Here is a 27322-nt window from a genome sequence, read left to right as displayed (position 1 = left end):
TAATTTTCACTAATTTAAAAATCGATGGACAATTTTTCTTTTTGCTGATTATAGCAGTATCACCTGCAAAAACTCTAATATTGTAACTCTTTATTCAGCTATAACTTCTGATTTACTTAAAATAAAAACCTGGTCCGACTTTAATTTACTCTCTTTTAACGTGGATAAGGCAGTAGCATTATCCTATAAAGGAGCTCTTTAACCCTTGCTTTTTAATAACAGCCAGATCAGTATCGTTGATTCAGTAAAATTTCATTTTTCTTCACCGGCCTGTATCTAATAAACTTGCGTTTATTATAAAATACGTATCTTACCACTTAGATATTGACTGTATACTTAATAGGTACTTGAAGTAAATGATATAATTATTATACTGTATTTAATGTAGTTAGGCTTGCCTAATTTTTGGCGCGAAAAACGCTTTCCATTTGCTAATATAATTTCCAATAGGTTTTATATCGATTTTCACAAGACAGGCGCTTTTCTTTTCCCCAATTCTGACATGCACAGGAAATGAATCAACCTAAAAGACAGTTTATCCCATATTGAAGAAATTTGAGCACAATTACTGGTTTTTTACAGAGTATTATTTTATTTTAAAGTATTTTTCTGTGATAACGACTGGTAAGGATATTTAAATTGTGTTAGCCTAATTTGGGGTGTTTTAGGGAAATAGAACTGCTTTTATTTTTAAGGTTACCTGTGCCTACCCATTTTTCACATATGTTTCTGTTTTATAATGATTATTCGAGTTTTTATTGTTAGATATATGTTTAAATAAAACAAAAAATTATTAAAGGAATAATATATTAAAATAAAAAATATATTTTAAATAGAACCACACAGACAAAAACAAATTTTGATTATAAAATGTAAGTTATTATTAAATGTAACAGAATAGCCACTATTTTTTCCATTATTTTAACACGTTAACTGAAAGCTTTAAAATTCAAAAATTTACTTTGAATCAAGGTATTTTTTTTTGTTCATTGCTAATAAGAGGAAATATATTATTATTCGTTTTATGAAAAATATTAAATAAAATATGATAAATTATAATTAAACATTTTCTTTATACTTTATGTAAAAAAAATTTAAATATTTAAAAAATATAAAAACTTCCTATATGTGTGATTCGTTATGTGTCGAAGTGTAGAATCGCTTATTTAATTTTTGTCGTTTATTCATTTCTTCCATTTCTACGGTCTGCAGTTGCTGTTATTTATTTGGTTTTTGTGATATTTTTGTTCAATTTTGTTTATCATATCGCTTTATTTTTCCTTTTTAGGCTCTGTTCTCTTCTCTTGATTTCCTTTGCTTCTGTTCTGTTCTTAAAATAGACTATTTATTTAAATTTTTTCTCTTAAGTATTCAATTCCTGTTTTATCCCCGTTCTGAGCTATGAAGCTTAAACCTAGACATTTATTAAGGGAATATTTGAGAAGACAACGTCTCAGAGAGCTATGGAAAGAGAGATGATGGGTAACACGCTCAAAAATCACAAAATTAATGGGGCAAGTCGGAATGGAAAAAAAATTAAAAGATACTGCCACTGCCAATATATATTTTCTTTTAATTATTCCAGCTTTTATTATTTTCAGATTTATTTTTAAATCAACAAGATGCCAAGCTCAAGGAAAATAATTTTGAAACACGTGATGTCTGGAATTTGCACAAAGATGAACAGAACGAAGCAACTGCCTTCCGATGTAATGGAGACCCCACTAAATCGCTGTCTTAACACATTTGATATTACGTTATTGGGTAAGTTAATAAAGTTTTTTTATTCCTTTTTTTAAAAGGCAGTTACGGGGCCAAATTGCAATTGTGTGATAGTTTTAGCTTTAAATATTTGAATTTCAGTGGACATTGTAAGTTATCGCAGTTCCACAAAATCTATTTTTTGATTTGCGGCCGATTGCCGATAAGGGTTCTTTGTGTAAGATATTCATTCAGTGTGGTATCGTCATTCAAAACAGAAACATTCAAATTGTATACATGCTTTGTATCATTAAAATAAGGAATTTATTTGTATGAAGTATCAGTTTTTTATTAACAAGTTATGAAGAGTTTTACATACAAAAAAGTGTTTTACTTATCTTTGCATTGAGTTCGTAAAAAGCAATATAATGCTGAGGAATACAGTGCCTTACGTATATCTAAGCTGCAGAAAACTTTTCTTCTGGATTTTATTTATCGCATGGCATACAATAAGAACACATAATTAAAAATCAATATAAAACGTTACATGGAGTATTACAAACGAATATATATATATATATATATATATATATATATATATATATATATATATATATATATATGTATATATATATATATACATGTATATATATATATACATGTATATATATATATATATATATATATATATATATATATATATATATATGTATATATATATATAAACGAGGTTCCTACAGCCTCTGCCGCTTCTCGCATTTCGACCGCCATCGTTTTCTGTCATCCATTCATCGTCTTTGATGACTCTATCTCTCATTATGTGCCATACATTTTCTTCCCATGCAACTGAAGGCCTTCCCCTTCTTCTTCTTTGTTGTGATATGTAATTTAAAGCTTTCTTTGGCCATCTATCTTTATTCATAGTTGTCTCGTTTCAATTCTGTCTACACTGGAATATACCGTATTTATCCTCCTTCTAATATCTTCATTTCTGATATGATCTTTTTTGGAGATACTACACGCTCTCCTTAGAAAATCCATTTCTACTACTTCTATTCTTTTTCTATCTTTTTTCGTTATCTGCCAAACTTCTGCCCCATAAGTCATAATAGGCTACCAAGGTTCGATAGATTGTCAATTTCGTTTCTTGTCTAATATCTTTAGACCATAGTAGAGAGTTTAGAATGTTTACCGCTTTTTTTCGCTGCTGCGTTCTGTTTTCGATACCTGCTGCAGAACGAATATACCATCAGTGAACGATCTTCCTGCACGAAATCCATTTTGTTCTTCTATGTCTTCATATTCTGATTCTATTCTTTCTTTTATTATTCGACCGTACAACCTCCCCACTGAGCTGATAACAGTTATTCCCCTATAATTAGAGCATTTGCGTTTATCCCCTTTTTTGAATATTGAGCTGATGTATCCAACATTCTAATCATCAGGGATATTTTGTCCTTTTAAGCATTTGTTAAATAGTTAAACCAACATCTCATGTAATATTTTTGGTCCATACTTTACCAACTCAATTGGAATGTCTCTAGGTCCTGCTGCTTTACCGTTTTTCGATCTTTTGAGGGCATCGCTTAACTCTCCGGTTGCTATCTTAATTATTTGTGTATGTTCGGATATTTCTTCCATTTCGATCTCTTGGAATTTACATCTATCCTCTGTCAGTAAGACCTCATGAGGGTGTTTCCACTGTTTTAGATCTATTAACTGTAAGTTAGATTTTTCCTTTCCTTCGCTCCGGAGAGACTTTATCACCTTCCACGCTTGCCCAACTCTTGTTCCACCCATATACCTATCCACCTCTGCATATCATCGATCCCACATCTTATTTTTACTTTTAACTACTTCTTTTTTTACATCTCGATTTAATATTTTTATATATGTTGTGATCTTCCTCCTTTCTCGTTGACATCCATTTCTGATAAGCACTTTTCTTCTTGTTTACTAACGTTTGCATATTCTCCGATCACCATTCTTGATTTTTTGTTTCATATTTGTCTTTATATCCCAAAGCTTCACTTGCAGCATATTATTAATATAATGTAAAATATTTTCGGTGGCATTCAGGAACTCATCGAAACTCCAGGGAATTACCTTTCTTTAACAATGTGACGGAGGGTCATTCTTTAACAATGGGACGGAGGTCATTCTTCAACAATGTGTTGCGCACCACAGTCACACTCAGCAGTAAGGGCTTTTCCCCATCTATATAAGCTGTCAGCACATCTACCGCTGCCTGCTTGTTCTTATTCTGTTTAGCGTTTTCCATATATTACCGGTCAGTTCAAAGCCTGGCGGTTTCTGATCGATACAGGCCATTTGGTGTGCTTCTTGTGGTGAGTCGCTCTTCTATTGTGTTCTCCAAGCGTTGGTGAGGTTGAAATGTTCCTGATGTAAGGAGTCGGCCCTAAGCAATGGAGGATATCTGGAGCGCAGTCTGTTTCGCAGTATTTCGATATCAAGCTTATCATGGTGGATGGGTAGTTGATGGTTAGCCTCGATTTGTCGATATTCTCTGAGGAAAGAATGACTTCTTCGCAGTTTCGGCGGTGGAATGTGACTCAGAATGGAAAGGCAATAGTTCGGTGTGGGTCTAATTATACCTGAGATCATTCGAATTGTCTGGTTTAATTGGGTGTTAATAATCTTCGTGTGTTTGCTATTGAGCCATACCGGGGAATCATATTCAGCTGCCGAGTATACAAGTCCGAGAGCGGATGATTTGAGTACGGAGGCTGAAGACCCCCATGTGGTGCCACATAGCTTTTGGACTATATTATTTCGCGTTTTCAGTTTTGCTGCCTTTCTTTGTAGGTGTTCTTTAAAACTTACCGTTCTATCTAGAGTCACTTCAAGATATTTTGGTACTGAGTTATGAGTGAGCAGTCTGTTTTCAAAATAAACCGAGAGTTTTTTGTTGGCTTGGGCATTATTCAGATGGAAACACTACACTTCGGTTTTCGTTGCAGTGGGCCGTAGCTTCTATTTGCGAAAGTATTCTCCCATAACGGCAAGGTCATCCGTTAGTATTGTTTCTGTAATATCCATGTTATTATGTCTCGCTGCAATGGCCCAGTCATCCTCGTAGCCAAATTTCTGCCAAGTTGTCCCAGGTAGGTCAGCGATGTACAAATTAAACAGTAATGGTGCCAAAACAGATCCCTGTGACAGTCCACATGTAGCTCGAGGAAAAAATGATATCATTGGTATTTTGATGACAACTTCTATTACAACTGGTCTATGTTGGCTACCTGGAAAATCTGGGAGTACTGTACGTGAAGCTGCTAGTGGTTGATTTTTTTATTTGTGGAAACGAAACATAGGTCTGGGTTCTATTCTCACCTCAAGGCTGCAAATCGAAAAGTTCCCCGATCTTTAGCGTCAAAGACTAAATAAGTGTCAGCCTCTTTGCTCCAGTTTAGCAGAGCCTCGCCGTTTTGATCACTGTGCCTATACTTCCAGAGTTAATGACTGTTGAAGTCTACAACATAAACTGAGGGGTGTGGGTGGGAGTGAATAACAGGCGAAGACCACAGGACTGCCGGGGGATTATAAATATGGCTGACAGTAATTTTGCCAATTTGTGTAGTAACCGTATGAATGTTATTTATGTCTGCTGTAGAACATATCTGTTCATTTTCTATTTTTTTTTTTTTCGAACATAGGTTGCCACTCCATAAGCTGGATGGTAAGTTGCACCCAATAAAAAATAGCCATGACTTCTTTCTCTAGCAAGAATTTGTTCTTCGTTTTCTACATGGGTTTCCTGAATTGCGACCACGTCGATATTATTTTCCTTGAGTATCTCTTGAAGGTAATATGAACTAATACCTTCTATATTTAAATGGCAGATTCGGATGCTTGGTCAGAGTCCTTTTGTCGCTTGGTCCTGAGAAGGCCCATTTAAAATATTGGTTGACGGCATATCCTATATTCGTGATGTGTTCTTGCCAGGAGATCTAGAGATTCTAGATTGTCTGGCTGCCTATTGTGCTAGTTCATTTAGCATTACCCAGGGTGCACGTGTAGTATTCTACTACGGACACGAACTAGCTTTTCATTCCTTTTCTTCTGGAAGATTTACTACTAAGAATAATTTTTAATAATTATTTTTTTCATTTTTCAGGAGTGGGTCACATGGTAGGTGCTGGTATATATGTTCTGACGGGGACTGTTGCAAAAGATATCGCCGGCCCTGGAATAATACTCTCGTTTTTATTAGCGGGACTAGCTTGCCTACTTTCGGCTCTTTGCTACGCTGAATTCGGTACTAGAGTTCCAAAAGCCGGTTCTGCTTATGTGTATACCTATATAAGTATCGGTGAATTTTGGGCCTTCGTTATCGGGTGGAATATACTTCTGGAACATATGATTGGTGAGTAACACTTTGTAGATTTTATACACTGGTTAGGAGAGAGTGGAGGAATATCGACCACTTAAGCGCTATTAAAAATTTCAAGTAGTAATCTTTATAATAAGATGACGGGATATGTGCATTTTTTTATACATTTAGTTTTTTTAATTTGTTTTGCAAAACAAATGTGCTAGTACAGATAGTGTTAATACCGTATGAACAATTTCTTTGCCTGATTTTCGGAACAAACGGGTTTTCTACTCATGTTTGCAAGTTTATTCAAAATTTTTCAATTATTTTTATTTTTTGTTATTTTTCCAGGTCAATTAACTTGCACGATATTTTCTCACTAGCTAAGCGATATTACCCCACCGGGTGGGGCAATATCGGGAAAAGAACGTGTTGCTTATTTGTACAATATTTTAGTAAGATATATTTTAATTTTTTAAATTTTTATAACATCTTAAACCAATCATATTTGTGCAAAGTTTACCAATTTTTCAACTGTTTATTCTGTAAAATAAATTTCTTGGATATTTCTGCTCAACCGCGCGATATTACCCCTACTTACACTGGATGTTTGGAAACTTGTATGATTCGAAAAAAAAATGTGAAAATTTATAACTTATACAAGTTAAAACAATTTCAATATTATCCTACACGCATTTATATTTACAGGTGCTGCTTCAGTCGCACGAGCTTGGAGCGGTTACGTAGATTCGCTCTTCGGTAATGCCATTAGTAACGCCACTATCACTGTCACCGGAGAGATGCACGAACAACTCCTCAGTAAATATCCAGACTTCCTAGCCTTTACTGTGTGCCTAATATACTCCCTTTTACTAGCCATCGGTGTCAAAGGCTCTACTATGGTTAATAGTTTCCTTACCCTAGTTAATTTATCCGTTATGGGCCTTGTAATCGTTGTTGGGTTTATTTATGCGGACGAGACCAATTGGACTGAACAAAAGGGTAAGTACTTGTTACATAAAGTAACTTTTTTATCGTTGTAAAACTTCCATTGTATAAAACAATAGCTGTTTAATATTATACTTCCAAGAAGGTTCACTTCTCTGTTATTTATTATCTTTATTGATCGTTTGTCTGCACGTTGCCTGAAATTTGTAAGAAAAAATTATTCTATTTTCGGTGAATGGTATTAGTTTCATAATTTACTTTATATGTAAAAACTAAAATCAGTTTTATTTTAGGTGGTTTCCTTCCATATGGTGTAGGCGGTGTCATAGCGGGAGCAGCAACTTGCTTCTATGCTTTTGTCGGCTTCGACAGCATCGCAACCTCCGGAGAAGAAGCAAAGAATCCATCTTTCTCCATACCAATGGCCACAGTCCTCTCCATGGGAATCGTTACGATGGGTTATGTTCTGGTTGTATCTGCCCTCACCCTAGTAGTGCCGTATTATGACATCGATCCCAATGCTGCGCTTCCATCTGCGTTCGGAAAAGTGGGAATCCATTGGGTCAAGTATGTTGTGTCTCTAGGTGCCATCTGTGGAATGACCACGACTTTGTTTGGATCATTGTTCTCGTTGCCAAGGTAATAATACATATTTAACAAATAAAAATGGATTAGGTAGCTGGTGATAATAATTTTTTCATTTATTCGTGTCAGAAGCATACATTTTTAAGTAGACATAATACAGTATAATATAAATCACCACATCATATAAATAACAAATAAAAAATGAGACAATACAAGAATAAAAACATGATTGCTATACATTTTTTTGGTCAAAAATTGGCGATGTCAAGAGCATTTGGTACAGCTTAAACCAGGTCTCCATTAAGCATTTAGTTGGGTATAAAGGACAAAATAGAAGCTGGTCTTTGTGTCCGGGTGGGATGTTCTTGCATTATTCATTCATTACTTTCTAGTTTCAATTTTGTGACCTAATTTATAAAAATTATTATATGTCTATTCTAGATGTATGTATGCTATGGCAACCGATGGGCTCCTGTTTGGATTTCTAGGGAACGTCAACTCGAAGACTCAACTGCCTCTAACCAACCTGATCCTGTCAGGATTCTTCTCGGCCTTGATAGCATTAGTATTCGATTTAGAAAAGTTAGTAGAGTTCATGTCGATAGGCACTCTGCTTGCCTACACCATCGTCAGTGCATCAGTTATAATTTTAAGGTAAGATTGTTGTTTTCACGTTTTTAAACTACCAAAGGTTTTGTCCCAAAATTTCACCATCAAGAATCTGAAAAACACGAAATTTCTTAAACAAATAAATTATAGACAAAAAAAATTATATTTAGACTCAAATATCATACTTTATTATTATTATTGTGTTCTAAACCAGATTCCCTAACATACTAACTTTTTATATAATACGGGACCATTACTACTAGCTGAAACTGGTTGGTTTTTTGTCAGTCCTAACTATTAATATTTCTATGTGATTATTTGAGTAATTTAAATTTATAGGTCAGTTAATTAGGGATTGTAATTTTAACTTAAACTTTTGCAAAAAATCTTTGATAATAAGTTGGCCACACCAGGGATAATCAAGTTAAATTTCTCAAATATAATTTCGTTACTATTACTGTTGTGAAAAGTTTAAACACCTAACTTAATTAAACAATGATCTCTACTTCTCCAGATGTCAGTTTTATCCTCTTTATTGTAGAGCAAAATATCATTCCATAATATTTCGATGGCATAATTTTTCTCCTAAAATCAACTATAGAGGTCTTTTATTTCCAATAATATTGTTTTACCCTCATTTAATAGTATATTACTATTCAATAACATTTGCTCAAATATATATTACAGTCTGAACACTTAAATATTGTTTATTCTGTAGATATCGGCCTAGTTTCGAAACCACCGTAGCAAAACCACCGCCAGCTCCAAGCCCCACTTCCGATTTGTCGAGCACCGCGTCAGATATGACACCTACGCCTGTTTCAGAAATAGTCAACTTGACAGGAACACTCAGAGTACAATACAGCTGGTTAGGGCCTGTTTTCGGTAACTGCGAGCCTGGATCAGTTGTTACCGGTGCCGTTTTTATTTACACCTCATTCTGCTGCGCCCTCTGTGTACTATTTCAAGTGTCAACGACTGATATTAAAAATGGTATTTGGTGGACTGTTGCTTTGGCTTCCTTTTTCCTCCTTATTATGGCAGGATGTGAGTATATAGGTTATTTGACAAGTTTCATTGCGTTACTAGATGATTAGAATATACACATTTTGCTTTCTAGGTTTGCTGGTGATTATAGCTCACCACCAGAGCACCACCGGCTTAAGATTCAAGGTTCCTATGGTACCAATACTACCTGCTATCAGTATTTTGTGTAACATCGAATTTATGGTACACCTGAATTACCTGACTTGGCTAAGATTCTTCGTGTGGATGATTGTAGGTAAGAAATTAGTGGTGAGAACAATATACCAAAGAGTCTCAGTTCTATGATTCTACATTAGGTTAGGTTAGGTGCATAGACATATATTACCATAGACATAGAGGAAAGGCACCGAATTCGAGACAGGCGCCTAATTTGAGACACCGTCATATATTTGTGTACGATAGGGTGGCATCTAGTGAAAATATTGAAAACTGATCATTATGTGCAGTAGTGGTAGATCTGCTGTTAGTTGACGCTTAGAAGTGACCTTTGTTGTTTTGTCGACGTTAATTTGATTTACACATTACACAAATTTTTTTCGGAATTTATAAAAACTTACAATACATCAAGGTAAGATGATTACATTTACTCCAATTATTTTTTTTTTGTTAGTTTATTATTCGTTAATACATTTTATGCAAATTAAACGGTAATTGTGTGGCATACATAACCAACAAAAATGCGTTTTATTTTTAACGGAAAAATCCTAATTTGAGATACCTGTAGGTTCCAAATTTGAGAGTGTCTCAAATTAGGACCCCGTGTAAAATTTTTATTTTTATGTGTTTTTTTGTTTGTAGATGCCGCCAAAAAATAAAAAATGGAACGCAAATGATATGATACGGGCTGTAAATACAGTAAGAAATAGAGAGATGGGCTATTTGAAGGCCTTAAAAGTTTTTGGAGTACCAAAAGGTACCTTAGAACGATATGTAAAATCAGACAAGACTCCAGAAGAACTCGTCGGGATATCAATTGGCCGCCGACCTATTCTTCCTTTGGAATTAGAAAATGAGTTGGTTGAGTATGCCCTAACTATGGAGCAACGTTATTTCGGGCTAAGAGCGCGTGATATAAAACTACTGGGATTTCAACTTGCAATACGAAACTCAATACCACATTCATTTAGCGGAGTCAAAAAATTAGCCGGAAATAAATGGTTGAGGCTCTTTCTGAAAAGGCATCCTACGCTTTCAATGCGTACTTCTCAGGGAATGTCATGTGCTCGAGTAAAATCTTTTACTCCTGAAAATGTATACAAGTTCTTTGACCTGTATGAACCAGAATATCTTAAGCTTACTAACCCTGCACAACGTATATGCAATGTAGACGAAACGGTCCTTACAATTGTTCAACATAAACATAGCAAAGTAATTTCCATGAAAGGGAAGCAGCAGGTTTCGTCCCTTACTTCAGCAGAAAGGGGCAAGCTGATTACTGTTATTACATGTATGAATACTGCAGGAGTTTTCGTACCACCATTATTAATCTTTCCTAGAAAAAATATGAAAACAGAGTTGATGCTAGGAGCTCCCACGGGAGCAGTCGCAGAATGCCATGTGTCAGGTTGGGTACAGGCTGATATTTTCACTAGATGGCTTCAACACTTCATAAAATTCACTAAACCTTCAGCTGCAGACCCTGTTCTTCTCGTCCTTGATGGTCACTATTCTCATACGAGAAACGTTGCTCTAATAGATTTGGCCAAACAAAATCATGTGACGATTATTTGCGTCCCACCACATTCTACACATAAAATGCAACCGTTGGATGTTGCTTTCATGGCACCGCTGAAAACTTACTACGCACAAGAAATAGAAAACTGGCTTAGAGAAAATCAGTTAAGTGTTGTGTCGTCTTATGCCGTTGCCAGTATTTTTTGTAGAGCGTATAATGGTTTCCGAAAAACTGGACTGGTCCCTATTTGTCGCCATATTTTTAGGGACTTTGAATTTGGAATTCAAGAGCACTTAGAAACACAAAACGAAAGGGACGAACAAATAATAGAACCAAACCATGAACAACCAAATCATCCAATGCGAGAACATAGAACTCCTAGTCCACCACTACCTCATCAACAACTTGTTTCTCCGAAAGACATCTGTCCAATCCCTACATATAAGAGAGATACCGCTAAAAAACCACATGCCAGATCAGGAAAGGCTTCAGTAATTACTCTAACACCCTACAAAGAAGAATTAGAGCAAAGATTGCAGAAGAAAAAAGCAAAAAAACTAGTACCTCAGCTAAACTTGGATTGTGTATTTGCTCCAGAAAAAAACATTTCAACAAAAGGTGTTAGATAAAAAAACAGCAACGCCCGAAGAAGAAAGAGCAGATGAAGACGTAGGTCAACCTTCTACATCAAAAGGCAAAACATCAAGTAGGAAGCGGAAAGTTTCTTCGAGTTCAAGCTCAGATAGCAGTGAAGACTTTCCATTAGCTGATTCATCGTCCAACGAAAGTGGAGAAGACGACGCGGAATGTTTATTTTGCACCGGCAAATTTTCCGACGATAGATATGGCGAACGATGGGCAAAGTGTTACCAATGTGGCAGGTGGGCACATGAAGACTGTGGAGAAATAAAGTCCAGCACATTTATTTGCCTTTTCTGCGAAGGAAAGGGCTTTTTTGAATAGTATCTCAAATCAAGGTACCTGTCTTAAGTTTAGATACCTGGCTATCCCAAATTAGGGCACCTTTTATTTTTAATGTTAAATGTCGCAAAAAATTAAATGTATTTTTTTTGCAAAAATATATGTTTTATTCGCTTAATTTTTTTTTGTTGTGTTCTAGAAACATTAAATTTAAGTTTTTAAAATAAATGCTTTAAAAACTTTTGAATATTCTATATTATATTTGTTTTTCAAAAAAAGTGTCTCAAATTTGGTGCCTTTCCCCTATAGTACAAGATAAACTGATCGTTACAATACCAGCCAGTTCCTCCAGTGCGACAGACAAAATTGAAACAGAGCAGACCCCCGTCATATCTTTCTAATTTGCTACGTTTATCGACCATGTGATCTAAATGACCAGTGAGAAGGTTTACGTGGTCGATAAGTCCGGCTCATTTGACAGAAATGCAGGGACTGTTTGTGTCAGTTTTCTCTGCCGCACTGGCGGAACGTGACTGTATTGCAGCAGTCAGTCTATCTTTTATTATATATCTATGTATAATACCCACAGTAGAAGCCACAGTTAGAATGCAGTGTTGGTCTTAAGGCGCGCAGCGATGCCGCTCATGTCGGCACAGTGGTAGGTGTATGGTAGTTTATAGTAATAAATGAGCATTAAATTTGAGATATTTCTCGTTAATTAATACGTCTCCTTGCTTTAATCCTTGGACTATTGTAAAGTTTTCAGTGAGCTCATTTTGGACTCTGACAGTTGCTATTGACGAATCCATTGTTGTTTTTACCAGTCGGATGTATTTTTGGGGGATATTAAAGCTCTGCAATATTTGATATAACTTGTTCCTATTAATTGAGTCGTAGGCTTGTTTGAAATCTGTGAATATGTTGTGGACGCCAATGTCGTATTCCCACGATTTGTTTAAAATTTGTTTCACTGTGAATAGTTGGTCAGTTGTAGATCTTCCTTGTCGGAACTGGTTTGATATTCCCCGACAATATTTTCAGTTAGTTGTTGGAGTCGTTTGTTTAGTATGTAAGTAAAAATTTTGTACGCCGTGCACAAGAGGGTTATGCCGCGATAATTTTCGCATTTCAGTTTATCCTCTTTTTTATAGATTGGGCATATAATCCCGGTTTTCCAATCATTAGGGATCTTTTCATCATTCCAAATTTTGTTCATGAGCATATCCATTTGTTGCATCGACGTTGTTTGAAGCCACATACATTTTTACTTGACTCCACACCATCTCAATCGGGTTCAGCTCGCAATGCTAAGGCGGGAGTCTCAAAATCTGAACGCCATATTTTTCCGCAATTGTTTCAATTCTGTACTTGTCGTACTCGTCTCTAAATGCGGCCGCAGTATCCAGTAATTCAGTTTTTAGGTACCTTCATCCGCTTGCGAAAATGAAATAGAACTTAGCTTTCATAGTTTTTGTCTACAAGTTTTTGGTCTAATGGCCAGTACCTAAATCGACAAAGAGACATGTTTACTTTGCGTGGACAATGGAGATTAAAACATATTCGCTTCTCCTAATGACTTTATAACGATCTTTATTTCCCGAAGACTGTGTTTACAATGGAATGTGTTTACTATTGAAAATTGATAAATATAGATAAGCTATCGTGCTATGGTTCTTAAATTCGATACTGATGCGCCGCTCTGGGCAAACCGGCAACGTGTGTCGGCCGTTCTCCCGTAAAAAATACATTGCATATCTTATCTGCACTGCATTCTAACTGACTTCTACTATAGACTGCGCGCTGCAGTCTTAACCCGTTCCCCAAGTGCGACAGAGAAAACAGATGGCAGCCACGATGACAGCAGTTCTTGCATCTATTTCTAGTGGGCGTGGTTTATCGACCACGTGACCTTTCCACTACATAACCTGTAAACATTACCTTTATTTATAACAATATGTATAAATGATAATTTACTCGAACATTTTATGTAATTGAATTTTAAAATGGTAAAGAAGTGTTATATTTGTGAAAAAGAGCAGTCAAGTGTATATAAAAATGGATCATTTCATAAATAAGCCATTGATAATCTTGAATAATATTTAGAAAAATAGTATTTCTAAAAGTTTGTTTAATTTTTAATATAAATATAATCAATTATTATGTAATTCGCATTTGCTATGTCATACACAATTACGAATCAGAATTACTCAACCAATGAATTAGTGGATTTGGAAAAACAACCTTTTTCAATAATGCACTGATCCTCCTCCTCAATATTTTCTCCTTCGTAAAGATGTAGTGGCGTCATGTAATTTGTTTGACTAATTCCGTCCAATTACCTCTCTTCTGTTCGTGTTGTTTTGCTTCGGATAATGAGTAACCAGTCATCTCCTTTATTTGGTCCGACCATCGTACTGGAGATCTTCCTCTGGATCTTTTACTCGCTACGTTACCTTCAACTATCATTCGCTCCATGCTTTCTCCTCTTCTAGTTATATGTTCAAAATATCTCAGTACATTTTGGTTGATAGTTGTGATGAGTCTAGTTTTTATGTTAAGTTCTGCTAAAGTGAAGTCGTTTTACCCTGTCATATTTCGGATTAACGCCCGAAAAATAATTTATGACTCTAGTTACAGCCACTCTGTTATGCTTTCCCTTTTCTACCTGCTTTGTGGTACCGAACCTCTTACTGGTCGGCTGTAGTACTTGAGGATAAATCAGCGCTACCAAAACAATTTTTTTATAAATCGTGAAAAAACGCAAATTGAATGCTTTGTGATGATAATTTATTGAAAAAACTTTTATAATTTTATTTCAAATAAAATTTTCTCGAGGAGTGCATCCATTCCTTGCGGTCGCATAACTGGATAATTTTAGTTGTTATATTTGCAAAAATAGTAAACAGTCTGCGGAGTCGAGGCTCTCCATTGACCGGACTCATCGGCCAATGACCGACGCGCCCTGCCACCGAGGCCTCGCCCCCTCGCGTATATATTCAGAGAGCTCCGAAAAATCTCGCCATTAGTATTCAACGATCGCCGGTTTTCAATAGTGACAATGGATAACGTACAAGAAAACGATAGAACACCTAAATATAAGTTTTTATCTCCGAGTGAGCGTCGAATTGTGTTGAAAGTGGAAAATTATTTTACTTTAGAAAAAATCAACATGGGACTAATTATGTACATCAGTACTGGCAGTTCAAAAAAGGATAAGTGCAGCTTGTGGAATTTCAGAACGGACCTTGCAAAGAGTTCGCAAAATGAGTGAGGAGGAATTAAGTAAGGAAAATAAAAGGATTCGTTTGCATCCGAAAACCCTCGACTTGCCACAAGGTATTAAAATCTCAATCAGAAATATCATTTATGACATGTACAAAGCAAAAGAACATGTTACAAGAAAGACACTTATTCAAAAAATAAAGGACAGAGAACTTTATGATATGGGTTTGACCAGTTTATCAAAAGTATTAAAAGCTATGGGTTTTAGATACAAAAAAACCAATAATCGTAAAGTGTTGTGCGAGCTGTCCAATGTTGTTGGAAAAAGGTGGAAATTTATAAGAAACTATTTAAAAAACAATAATTCCGAATTTGCCAGACAATTTGTGTTTCTTGACGAAACATGGATTTTTGCGAAAGGAAAAAATACCAAATCATCCTGGCAAGATAATTCTACCAAATGCTATTCGAGTACTAGTGCGAGTAATGGCAAAATATATATTATATTGCATGCAGGAAATACGGAAGGTTTTATACCCAATGCTAGTCTTATATTTTCTTCGACAAAAAAAACTGATGATAACCACGGAAATATGGACGCCGATATTTTTGAACATTGGTTTGAGGAAAAATTATTAAAAAATCTGGAAAATCCGTCATTAATAGTTTTAGACAATGCTTCGTATCACACCAGAGAGGAGGAAAAGTTTCCCACAAGCAGCTGGAAAAAAGAAGACTTAAGAAAGTGGCTGTCGGAGAAAAATGTAGAACACGAACATCTAGTTTTAAAAGCTGAATTATTGAATAAGTGCAAAGCACACATTACTGAGAAAAAATTTTTCGTTAACCAAATGGCACTAAAATATGGTCATGAGGTCCTAAGACTACCACCATATCACTGCAAGTACAATCCAATTGAATTGGTGTGGGGCATCACTAAAAACTACTATGATAAACATGCATGTAAGACCACCGACGAAGCCAGCGTTTTACAACTCTGGCAAGATGCACTAAACCAAGTGAATGAGGAACAATGGCGGAAATGTATTCAGCATACTGAAAAAAAAATTTTAGAGTCATATGAAATAGAACAAGTTATTGATGAAGTAAGACCTTTAATTATTCGTAATGATGAAGATTCAGATGAATCGGATAGCGAGTCAGATAGTGATGATACCTGTCCATAGATTAAGACGTAGATAGAAAAATTAACACAAAGGGGTACCAACCACCAAAAAAAAAATAATAAAACAAAAACCGCATGCAGGAGAGAGCCGGAGGAACGCCGCACGACGCTCTTGAATGCAAGCACCAAAAAAATTAGATTAGCAAGTAAGGTAGATTAAGGACATGACTGGACGAATGACTGGGTATTAGACGACGGATGAAAGGATTCGATGCTTCCTCGCTCTCGACTGCACTTGGTGCAGAAAAATTTTGAACGCCCAGTATTAACATTGGCAAATTTTTTTATGCTTAAATAAAAATAGAGTTTAGTACACGCTGAAAAAGAATTTTTGTTTTTTCAGCATAAATATTAACCACAATATTAATTTTTGAAGTTGCATGTTTAATATGAAAAATTTTTCAAAAACTTTAAATATCTCAAAAACGGCTATTTTTTCGAGAATGGTATCCCAATAAAAATCGATCCAGAATTTTACGTAGATTCTAAAAAAAATAACAAAAGGCATAGTTTCTATTTAAAATAAGAAACTTAATTGCAACTTGCTATACAACCGGAAGTGCTAGAAGAATGCAAATATTTAAAAAATGGAGAATGCTTTGCATTACCCATTATTCCAAGTTTGCAGAAACCAGTGATGACCAGAACTTTGAAAACTTTTAACCAACATGTTGCGTGAATGACCCTGTATATTTCATACTCAATGTTTATCAATTTACATTATGATATTCAATTATTATAAAACATAATACAAAGTTATTTTATTAAAAAAATCCCTAATGTCGTATTATCAAATTAAGAAAACCGTACATTTTTAATTTGAGAACCGCTGACTACCTAAGGAAATCTGAACAGACACTTTTATTACTTATGCGACAGGCTAAAACGATCCTACTATAGAATTGAGTGATTTGTGCGATTGGTTGGGTAATGCACTTATATGTAGTGAACATTTTTATAAAAATGATTCTAACAATTTCGATTCAAAACCTAGACAGCTCAAAAAAGATATTCCGTCAACTCGAAATATATCAAATAGTATCTTGAACGTTTTTGAATGTTTTTTTATTGTTAATTATTTTGTCTGAAATATGTGGCTCGGAAAAATCGTGAACAAAATACTGCATGTAATAAAAAGAAATTTTATTTTTAAAATTACGTATTTTTGGTATAGATTTTATTGATTCAATGAAGTTAAAATTTGCTAATTTCGATTTTCTAGAAATATTTACAATTTTTAATTAATATATAATCTAATTTCAAAGTTTGGCAGTGGGAAGGTCACGTGGTCGATAAACCCCGCCCATTAGAAAGAGATGCAAGGACTGCTTGCATCTTTTTTTCTCTGTCGTACTTAGGGAACGGGTTTAAATTGCAATGCGCAGTCTAGATCTTATATATCTATGAGTGCAATATATTTCTGATCTAAATCCATGTGGTTATATATTTTATAGGAATGCTAGTCTACTTCCTATACGGAATCCATCACAGCAAAGAAGGTGAAGCAAACTCATCCTACTCTATACTGATGACGTCTTCTGAAGCTGGCAAGGAGAAATGGGGCTCGACTACCAGAACTCAAGCCATTAAAGGTGCTTTAACCAGGAGAAAAACATCTCATGGAGATAGAGGAGCCATTATTGACGAAGAAGATAGCACAGAATAAAAACAGTTAGATCAGGTTGATATATAAAGGATTCCTTTGTTTTATTTTAAAAGAAAGTACTCGTTTGGACTTAGAATAATTCACAAAACATTTTGAACATCTATATTTGTATATGTTGCTATATACAGGGTGAGTCATAACTATTGGGACATGGACTAAGGACAGGTTATTTGGACCAAAATATGGCTATTGGGCCAAATATGCCTTAATAAAATGTTGCTGAGAAAAAAGATACACGGTGTTAAAGTTAATTTTTGTTTTTCGTTTTTTGCTAATAGTTTCCCTGTATATTTATAAATTGCTATCAAAATTGGCACAGAGGCATAATCTTGGACAAGAAATAGTATTTTATTTACAATTTAACTATCAAATACCAAATTAATAAACAAAGTTGCAACTAACGTAAGGTTTCCGTTTTGACGATAAATTAAAACTAAACACACTTTAACTTAAAAGAACTCACAAAAACTCAAACTAAATGTTCTACATGGTGTCCTCCGATTTGTATGCCTTTTTTAATTCTTTTATAAAGGATTTTCGGACGTTAAAAAAATATTATTCTGTCCTCTTATAAGATTAGCTGCATTTTGAATGTATCTCTAAAGTTCGTCTCGTGTATTAATTTCATTGGCATAAACTAAGGACTTCATATGTCCCCAAAAATAAAAATCTAGCGGGTTGTACTCAGGACTTCTTGGTGGCCATTGAAAATCACTGCCTCTGCCAATCCATCGTTGAGGAAATACGTCATTAAGATGATTTCTAACAGCTAATGAAAAATGAGGTGGCGCTCCATCCTGCATAAACCACATTTTTCTTTTTACATCTAGTGACAGATCATCTAAAATATTACTAAGAGTATTGTCCAAAAAGAATAAATAAGAATCTCCATTTAAATTCGGAGGAAGAACATAATGCCCTAGTAGTTGGTCGCCTATAATGCCACACCGAATATTCAATTTAAACTCATGCTGAAAATGTCTAGCTTTAATAGCATGCGGGTTTTCTTCTTCCCAATAATGACTATTTCGCCAATTAAAAACCCCTCGTTTGGTAAAAGTTGCTTCGTCGGTGAATATAATATTCTTAATAAAGTGTCTGTCATTGCGTGTTTATTTAGAATACGTTAGCAAAACTGTAACCGTCGTGGAAGATCTGTTGGAAGTAAATTTTGAACAGGAGTGAAGTGATAAGGATAGAGGTTCTCTTTTTTTAGAATTCTAACAATAGACGACTGACTTACTTCTGTTGCTGCTGATAGATGTCGTGAACTTATTTCAGGATTTTCATCTACTCGAACCAAAAGTTCATCTTCTTGATTAGGTGTGATTTGTTTCGGTCGACCACCCCGATTTTTAGTGTGAAATGACCCAGTTTCACCTAAACTACGATATAATCTTGCAAAAGTTTTGTGATTTGGTTGCCTTCTGTTTGCGTATAACATTCCATACCTTCTGGCTGCCGAGCGCCCGCAAAAATTTTCTTGTGCGTATACGCAAATCATATCTCGCATTTCTTCATTAGTAAAATGATTGTGACGAGGCATGGCAATCAAAAAAAGTAATGATTACTTTTAAAAAATGCAACATTACACTACACTGTCACATCAAACATAATTTACTCTGAACAAATGACATTTACCAACAACAATTATCTGACAGTCCAAAGCATACTTTTCATAAATGAAATAATATTTGAAATCCTTTTTTAAGACTCTAAGCAGTTCGACTGCGTTTTTATCGAAAACGGTTAAAATTATGATGTTTAAACAAGAGTACCAATTTTACGTAAAAATGATGTTTACGTCATATTTTCTAATAAAAATTACTAAAAAGTTTCATCAGAAAAAGTTTAGACTCAATTTGATAATTAGGAATGATCCACGTGGCGCCCTCTATGACAAAACGTAAAATTGTAAATAAAATACTATTTCTTGTCTAAGATTATGCCTCTGTGCCAATTTTGATAGCAATTTATAAATATACAGGGAAACTATTAGCAAAAAACGAAAAACAAAAATTAACTTTAACACCCTGTATCTTTTTTCTCAGCAACATTTTATTAAGGCATATTTGGCCCAATAGCCATATTTTGGTCCAAATAACCTGTCCTTAGTCTATGTCCCAATAGTTATGACTCACCCTGTATAATCGTAGATCATTTATTTATTAATGAAGCAAATAATATTGTTTTTAATTTCTTGTTCTTGTTTGTTCTACCATTTCATTTTTAAAGTATTTAGCTGCATGGTTGTAAAAATTCTAATTGCTTCTGTATCTCTAATTTACATCATATATACCATCAATTGTCTTTTCTTCTTTAGTACTTCCTCCTTATCTATTCGGTCCATTATATACTTAATAATCTCTGATCTAGCAGTCTCTTAAATGTTTCTTAAATTTTTTATAATAAATATACACGTTTCATCAGGAAATTGATTAGTTAACTGAACAGATTTTTGCTCCCAAACAATTTTCATTTTGGAGTTTTGATCTTCTTCATGTGCCGAGCTCGATTATCGAGCGTTGGCTATCAAATTGGCTATAGTTATTTTGTTGACGGCAGCTCGGAAAAGAGATGCAGAGGATCTGTTAAACCAATCTCTCAGGTTTCTAAGCCATGACGTTCTTCTCTTCAGTCTCTTAAATGTTTCTTAAATTTTTTATAATAAATATACACGTTTCATCAAGAAATTGATTAGTTAACTGAACAAATTTTTGCTCCCAAACAATTTTCATTTTGGATTTTTGGCTCTCTTCTTCCGTCTACCTTGCCTTGTATTATTATTATGGATTTTTATGTCTTTTTTATTTTGGTGTCTTTGTGATAAGTTGTGTTCGATGAGACTCAGTCTTAAATGTCTTCTGATTGCGGATGAAACTTCAGATAGAAATAATTACAACCACTGCCTATAAACTGTAAGGGAGAAATAAATTCAGTACAGTAAGCGAGCTGCAAAGAAAACTTGGACATAAGAGATTCTTCATGAAATAGAAGAACAATGTATAGCTAAACTAAATAATAGCACCGTCCAGTATAACCTGATAAACATGGATATAGGAAATAAAATAAGGCAAAAAAAGTGAAAAGTTCCATCAGAATATTAAGTAAATTACCGGATGCTTCAGGAATAAAACCATGACCTTGATTAAACAAAACAACAAAATATTAACAAATAATAATGAAATTATTATTTGCCAGAGGATGTAGGTAGCGACCATAGCCTGGTATTATGTAAAATAAGAACCCAAGAGACCGGCGCCAATGAAAACAAAAATCAGAATCAAAGGACTAAATACGGAATCCACGTAATACTTATACAGAAAAAAAATCTTAGAGGCGAAAGCTGAAAAAAATTAAAAAATATCATATTTAACGCAGCAATAGAAACACTTGGAGAGAGAAAAGAAACTAACACTAACATATCAAGGAAGAAAACCCCATGGTTTAGAGAGGAAGGGTAAACCCAATGTGAGGAAAAGAAGAAAGAAATTTAACAATACAGAATACAACAAACACAACAAGCATATAACCACTATAAACGAATCCTTAATGAAGTGAATACTTTAGTCAGAAAAATAAAAAGGGAACGCTGGGAGAGCTACTTAAAACAGATGGAATACGACTCCTGCGGAACACAAACAATGACCAGAGGTCAAAGAAAGGAGATGAACAAACTAATAAAAACAAGAGACAGATTCAAAAAGGAAACATGGGCAGACTACTTTGATCTTTATTTGCTAAAATTGACGATAATGAACCACTAACACTAGAAGTGACAACAAACGAAGAAATAAACATTGAGGAAGGAGAGATAGAAGAAACATTAAGGAAATTAAAAAATAGAAAATCATCAGGAGATAACAGAATACAGAATGAACTCCCCAGTAAAGGACATAAGGAGTCAGATCAACAAAGCATCCGCATTGTCGGGATGTCTGCGGGAGATAGTCTGGTCAAATCCGTATATGCGCACAGATAGTAAAATTAGAATCTACAAGACTTGCATACGACCGATCATGACATATGGCATAGAAGTGCGCGAAGATACCAACAAAACAAAACAGATGCTAAGGGTTGCCGAGATGAAAACCCTAAGAACAATAGTGGGCAAAACAAGAAGAGACAGGGTGAGAAATACAAACGTCAGAGAGCAGTACAAAATTCAAGATGTAAGATGGGGAAGGCAGCGTAAGAAGATGTGGTTCAATCATGTAAGATGAATTGATTAGAATAGACTCCCAAAAATTGCCCTAGGAAATAACCCGCCCGGTTAAAGACCTCCCGGAAGACCACCTAAAAGATGGAGGGATAGTTGGCAATCTACCTCCCAAGAAATTAACCAGAGACAGCTTCAGAAATTAAACAGATCGAAAGACCTCCAAGAAGTAGAAAAATAAGAAGAAGAATGAACTCCTAAAGTAGGGAGGACCAGATCTGACTCCCTCAAGAATGGAGATTAAGTTTCCTAATCTTCAAAAAGGGCGACAAATCGGATTCGAAGAACTACAGAGGCTTAACCTATTAAACACAAAACTAAAATTAGCAACCACAATGATAATAAATAAACGGAATGAAATTATAACACTAGCAGAAGAACAACAAGATTTCAGGTGGGAAAGATGATGCAGCTATATTTATAATGAGGCAAGTGCAAGAGAAATAACTAGAATACATCAAACCGGCATATTTATGTTTCGTGAACCTTAAGACGATCTACAAAATATTATGCAAGGGAAAAAAACTGATAAACGCAGTCCAGAACAAAGAAAGACTTCATAGTTGAAGAAATTTCGAGATTGGTATGGTATTAGTATTAATACAAGTAGGGTGACAGTTAATAAAATTAAGATATCTAGGGAGTTTTAATATCTAGGCATCAAACTATCTAGCTACGGAAAGCTCGAAGCAGAAGTGGAAGATCAAGTGAATAGAGTAAACAGAGCCACAGGTTGCCTGAATTAAACACTATGAAGAAATAAAAACATCGGAAAAGAAATGAAAGGCAAAATATACATAACAGCCATCAGACCAATAATGACATACTCGGTTTTTACCGCGTATGTCATTATTGGTCTGATGACCGCGGAGAGATTTAAGGAAATGTAAAACCGATAATATTAAACGCACTATAGAGAAAAATGACAGCCTAAAAGTTCTACGTAGAAAGCTAACGATTGGGAAATAGGAAATAATTCATAAAGTAAGAAACAAGCAAAATGAAATAATATCACGCAGAGACGAGTTAATACCGGTCATCGAAGAGTTTTACGACGAATTAAATCGAAGTAGACAAGAACTACTTGAGACAAGAACTAAAAAACTAATGCAGAGATAAAGGTAGATGAAATTCGACAAGCATTAGGAAAAATGAAAAATAACAAAGCCCCAGGAGAGAATGGAATTGTAATAGAAGCTATCGTAAATAGAGGAGATATGCAATTAAATAAATTAAGAAAACTGTTTAATCTATGTTTGCAGCAAAGAGAGGTGCCCAAAGAATAGAACAATGCTATAACCATCCTTTTGCATAAAAAAGGAGATAGAACGGACCTAGAGAATTATAGACCAATTAGCCTGTTGAACTACATATACAAGCTCTTAGTTAACTTAGTTAGCTTAACTAGGTTAGTAATATCAAGATTGGAGAAATAAATAGATTTCTACAGCAGGAGCAGGCAGGATTCCGTTCAATTATGGTACCAATGATCACGTCCATACAGTAATTGCTGCGGAATTCGAAACGCAGAAGAAATTTTTACACTTTCTAAAGAGGGGCATTTACAAATAAAAGACAGATGAATGTCTACACGCTGGAAGAATATGGCACTTAAAGAAGAACAAGAAGAGGAAGCCTATAAATACCGGTAGTGTAAACTATCCTCCACTTTTTGATAGGTTACTTACTTGTTTCCTATTTTGCACTCATAAGTCATGAGGAGTCCATTGATTGGCCCTTTTTTATCTCGAGTGAAGAAATAAAGAGGAGTGAATAAAAAAACGACAGAAAACTACAAAGAATGAGACAATAATTTATTATATTGTAGATCTACAAGCAGACACGATTTAATCGGCCTAAACTAATATGCTAGCTAGACTACAAATTGTTATGTTTCGCCTTTCGCCGAAACGTATGGTTCCCTAATACACCGGCTACACACTAAAAGAATGAAGGAGACTTTCGTCAGGTTTGAAAAGGAAGCAGAAAAGGTGGGGCTTTTAATCAATGAAAACAAAATTAAATATATGCATATGAGCCTCAGTAACCCAAGCAAAGATAGAATTGGACAGAACATCACCATCGACGAGTTTAACTTTGAGTGTGTCAGAAAATTTAACTATCTTGGAACAACAGCAACTGAAGACAATAACAGATCAAAGAAATGAACAATAGGAGCCGCAACAGATATCTTTATGTCCTTCAAAACATTATAAAATCAAAACAAATAAAAAATACAAAGATAAAACTATATAAAACAGTCATACGACCCGTGTTAGAGCCATAGAGCAACTACGTGTTTGAGAAAGAAAAATCCTAAGGAAAATCTTTGGGCCTGTGCCCGATGGAGCAGCATGACAATACAGGATAAGAACTCTCAAACAGCTCGAAGAACTATATCCAGACGCTAACATATTAAAAGAAATAAAGTACAGAATACTCCAGTGAGCAGGACACCTTAGAAGATATTCTGATGAAAGAATAGAGATGGGGCCTTAGCAAGGCTGATATGGGAAGAAGTCCCAATTGGAAAAAGACCACGTGGACTACCTCGACTCCGGTGAAGGGACAATATAGAAGGAGATCTTAAAACTATGGGCGTGGAGAACTGGATGATATGGATGAGGATTGCTCAGAACAGAGACGAATGGGGGCATGTTGTTACCACCGAGTAAGAGTAAGATAGAAAATAAGTATTACAAATTCTTTGAGAGATTGTAGAATGAATTCAAATATTTTAGGCACATCTGTGAAAGAACGATTCACCAAATGCCAGAACTCTACATGCCAACGTTACTGCCAAACCAAAAGTTGCTGGAATAGTTTTTCTGCAGCTGATTTCTGTTTTCTCAATCGTTCTGCCAAAAATCGGGAACAATTCTTCGAAATCATTTGAAGTCAAACGAATGAACTTTCAGAAACCCATGCTCTCTTCAAATTTCAATATTGAAAGTAAATTGCAATTAAGACGATGTCCTTGTGCAAAAATTTTACGCCTCCACTTAACTTAAATAGCCTCCACGATATAAACAGCGATTCCAATATGATCAATCATAGATAGCAAGTAATAAAATTTAACTTTAACATGTTGGTCTCGGTCTATGTGACCGAGAAAAAAATTGCTCTGCACGCCAGCGAGGTCTATTTGACCGAGAATTTTAATGTAACTGTGATGCCGTCTCGGTGACTATGGCGTGAACGGAAAGTATTACAAAATTCTCTACGGCAGGCAACGTGTTAAAATATTCAAATATGTACATGCGATAAGCATCTCGTTAAAATGTAATATCCAAGTGAGTACAAAGCATCCAAATGTATCCAAATTATATCCTTGGTACCTTGTGTTGGATTTTTAATCATAAACGCATACTTTTCTCTAATTTTTTATGACCGTGTATCATTATTAGTAGCAATTTCTCCTCAATTAATTGTATTTTACTTTTAATATGGAGCTGCATTTACTGATATGAGTGTTCAAAAGTTTTTCTTTATTGTTTATGTAATGACAGAAGAAAAAATAAAGAAATAATGATACGTTGATATGTTGATGTTACCGTACGGATAAATTTTAGAAAATTATTTATTGTACATAGAAAAAGTCAAATTAAAGCTTATTAATACTGGTGTTTTTACTTTATTCACATCTAGATTGTAATTTTCAAAATGGTCGCTTTCCACACTGGTTGGGCTTTGCAAACTGCGACTTGAAAAACCTTTTCTGCATACCCTATACCCAGGGCCGATCCTAGCGGATATGCAGCGAGTGCACCTAACGTCAGCGGCTGCAGTTGCCTCTAATTTTATCAATGAAGAAAAATTTTTCATGTGTTTCTCAAATTAAAACTACTTATCATTAGTGGAATAAATACGCTGAATTTTAAATAGTTATTGAAAAATCAAAATGCAAAATGTGTCGGTCTATTATTGTCTACTCTTTACACAAACTGACACATTCCTCATTTGACAGCAAAATGCTTGGCAATAGTTAAAGGTTTTTTTGTTTATCAGTAATACTGACGTCGCGTCGGCTTATTCTTGATTGAACGGTCGGTAGTTCAACACAATTTGTAAGTTAGGATAGGAGGCATTTTTCAGCCTACCCTACTAAGAACAAAAATACTCAAAAATACGCAAATCATATTATACCGCGTTGCGAATAAAAGATAAGGCTGAAAAAAATTGTACTATTGACGCGGAACAACAAAATGTTTACATTCGAGAGAAAAAGCGATTCGTTGAAACACTGATTGCTGTAATACAATTTTTAGAGACTGAAAAGGCAGTGAAGATGTTCAAATTTGATCCTGTTATTTCAGAACACCTTAAGAATATCAGTATATATAAAGATAACAACAACTGTATTCCACACTACTTGGCACAACATTTTCAAAATGAATTAATTAATATTTTCGCCGAATTTATCAGTAATGACGCCAGGTAGTCATGTCATGTTACATTCTTTAAATATTTTTACTGTCTTTAAATCATTTCCGACTGATTTCGTATGCTTTAAATGTTGACGCACGGATAAAGAACCATGGACCAACCCCATAGAGAAAACAAACCCAAGAGAGAGAACTAAATAAAAATACCCGGAGAGAATACAGACCCTAGAGACAACAACCCTCCAGAGAGAAAGTAAAGGAAAGAAAAAGGACAGTTCGGAGCTCTACCAATTCAGACTAGCACAAAACACTGTGTAGGCCCGAATAAAGAAGATCTTATCGTCATGACATCCTACTAAAAATATAAAAAAAAATCAAAAAACTGTGCACGTAGGGCCCATATTCTTGAGGCCCAAGCAAGTAATTTCAGTTCCGCGGATCACATGAGGATTACAGGAATAAAGCGCGTCACGCTGTCCTGAATTTAAAATCGATTAGGTAACCATATTGGAGTTCTATTACCCACCAGGACTCCCACATGATTTGGCTGATAGTTGTGCAACTATCGCGCATTAGAGTGCTATAGGGGATAAAGAGATGGTCTGGAGCATTGGAGCGAGGTGGATTGAGTCCTGTTTTACTCGAGTTAATACAACTTGCTCCAATGAATTGTTACACCCGATCTGAATTCTAAGGGGTGAACATGTCTCACAGGCTGGGTTTAATTAAATTGCTTGCTTGCAGAACCATGGACTCAACTGTATATACCTGTCTTCATATTGCTGTTCGTGTACTGTTATTAAAAAATGTAAGAAATAAAAA

At 35.0% G+C, this 27322-nt stretch overlaps 1 protein-coding gene across 1 annotated transcript; it reads left to right on the top strand.

Moving 5' to 3' along the window:
• Positions 1-507: 507 nt before the first annotated feature.
• Positions 508-19891, top strand: LOC140431208 (cationic amino acid transporter 4-like). The gene is made up of 9 exons (XM_072519134.1): positions 508-624; positions 1602-1764; positions 5840-6088; positions 6746-7039; positions 7279-7624; positions 8012-8224; positions 8898-9226; positions 9300-9461; positions 17685-19891. Exons 2-9 carry the CDS (start codon positions 1623-1625, stop codon positions 17894-17896), a joined length of 1947 nt encoding a protein of 648 aa, XP_072375235.1. The 5' UTR covers positions 508-624; positions 1602-1622; the 3' UTR covers positions 17897-19891.
• Positions 19892-27322: the final 7431 nt, after the last annotated feature.

Source organism: Diabrotica undecimpunctata, unplaced genomic scaffold, assembly GCF_040954645.1.
Source record: "Diabrotica undecimpunctata isolate CICGRU unplaced genomic scaffold, icDiaUnde3 ctg00000593.1, whole genome shotgun sequence".
Classification (NCBI taxonomy): Eukaryota; Metazoa; Arthropoda; class Insecta; order Coleoptera; family Chrysomelidae; genus Diabrotica; species Diabrotica undecimpunctata.
The sequence above is the reverse complement of the archived record's forward strand: the minus strand, read 5'-3'. Positions and strand labels throughout refer to the sequence as shown.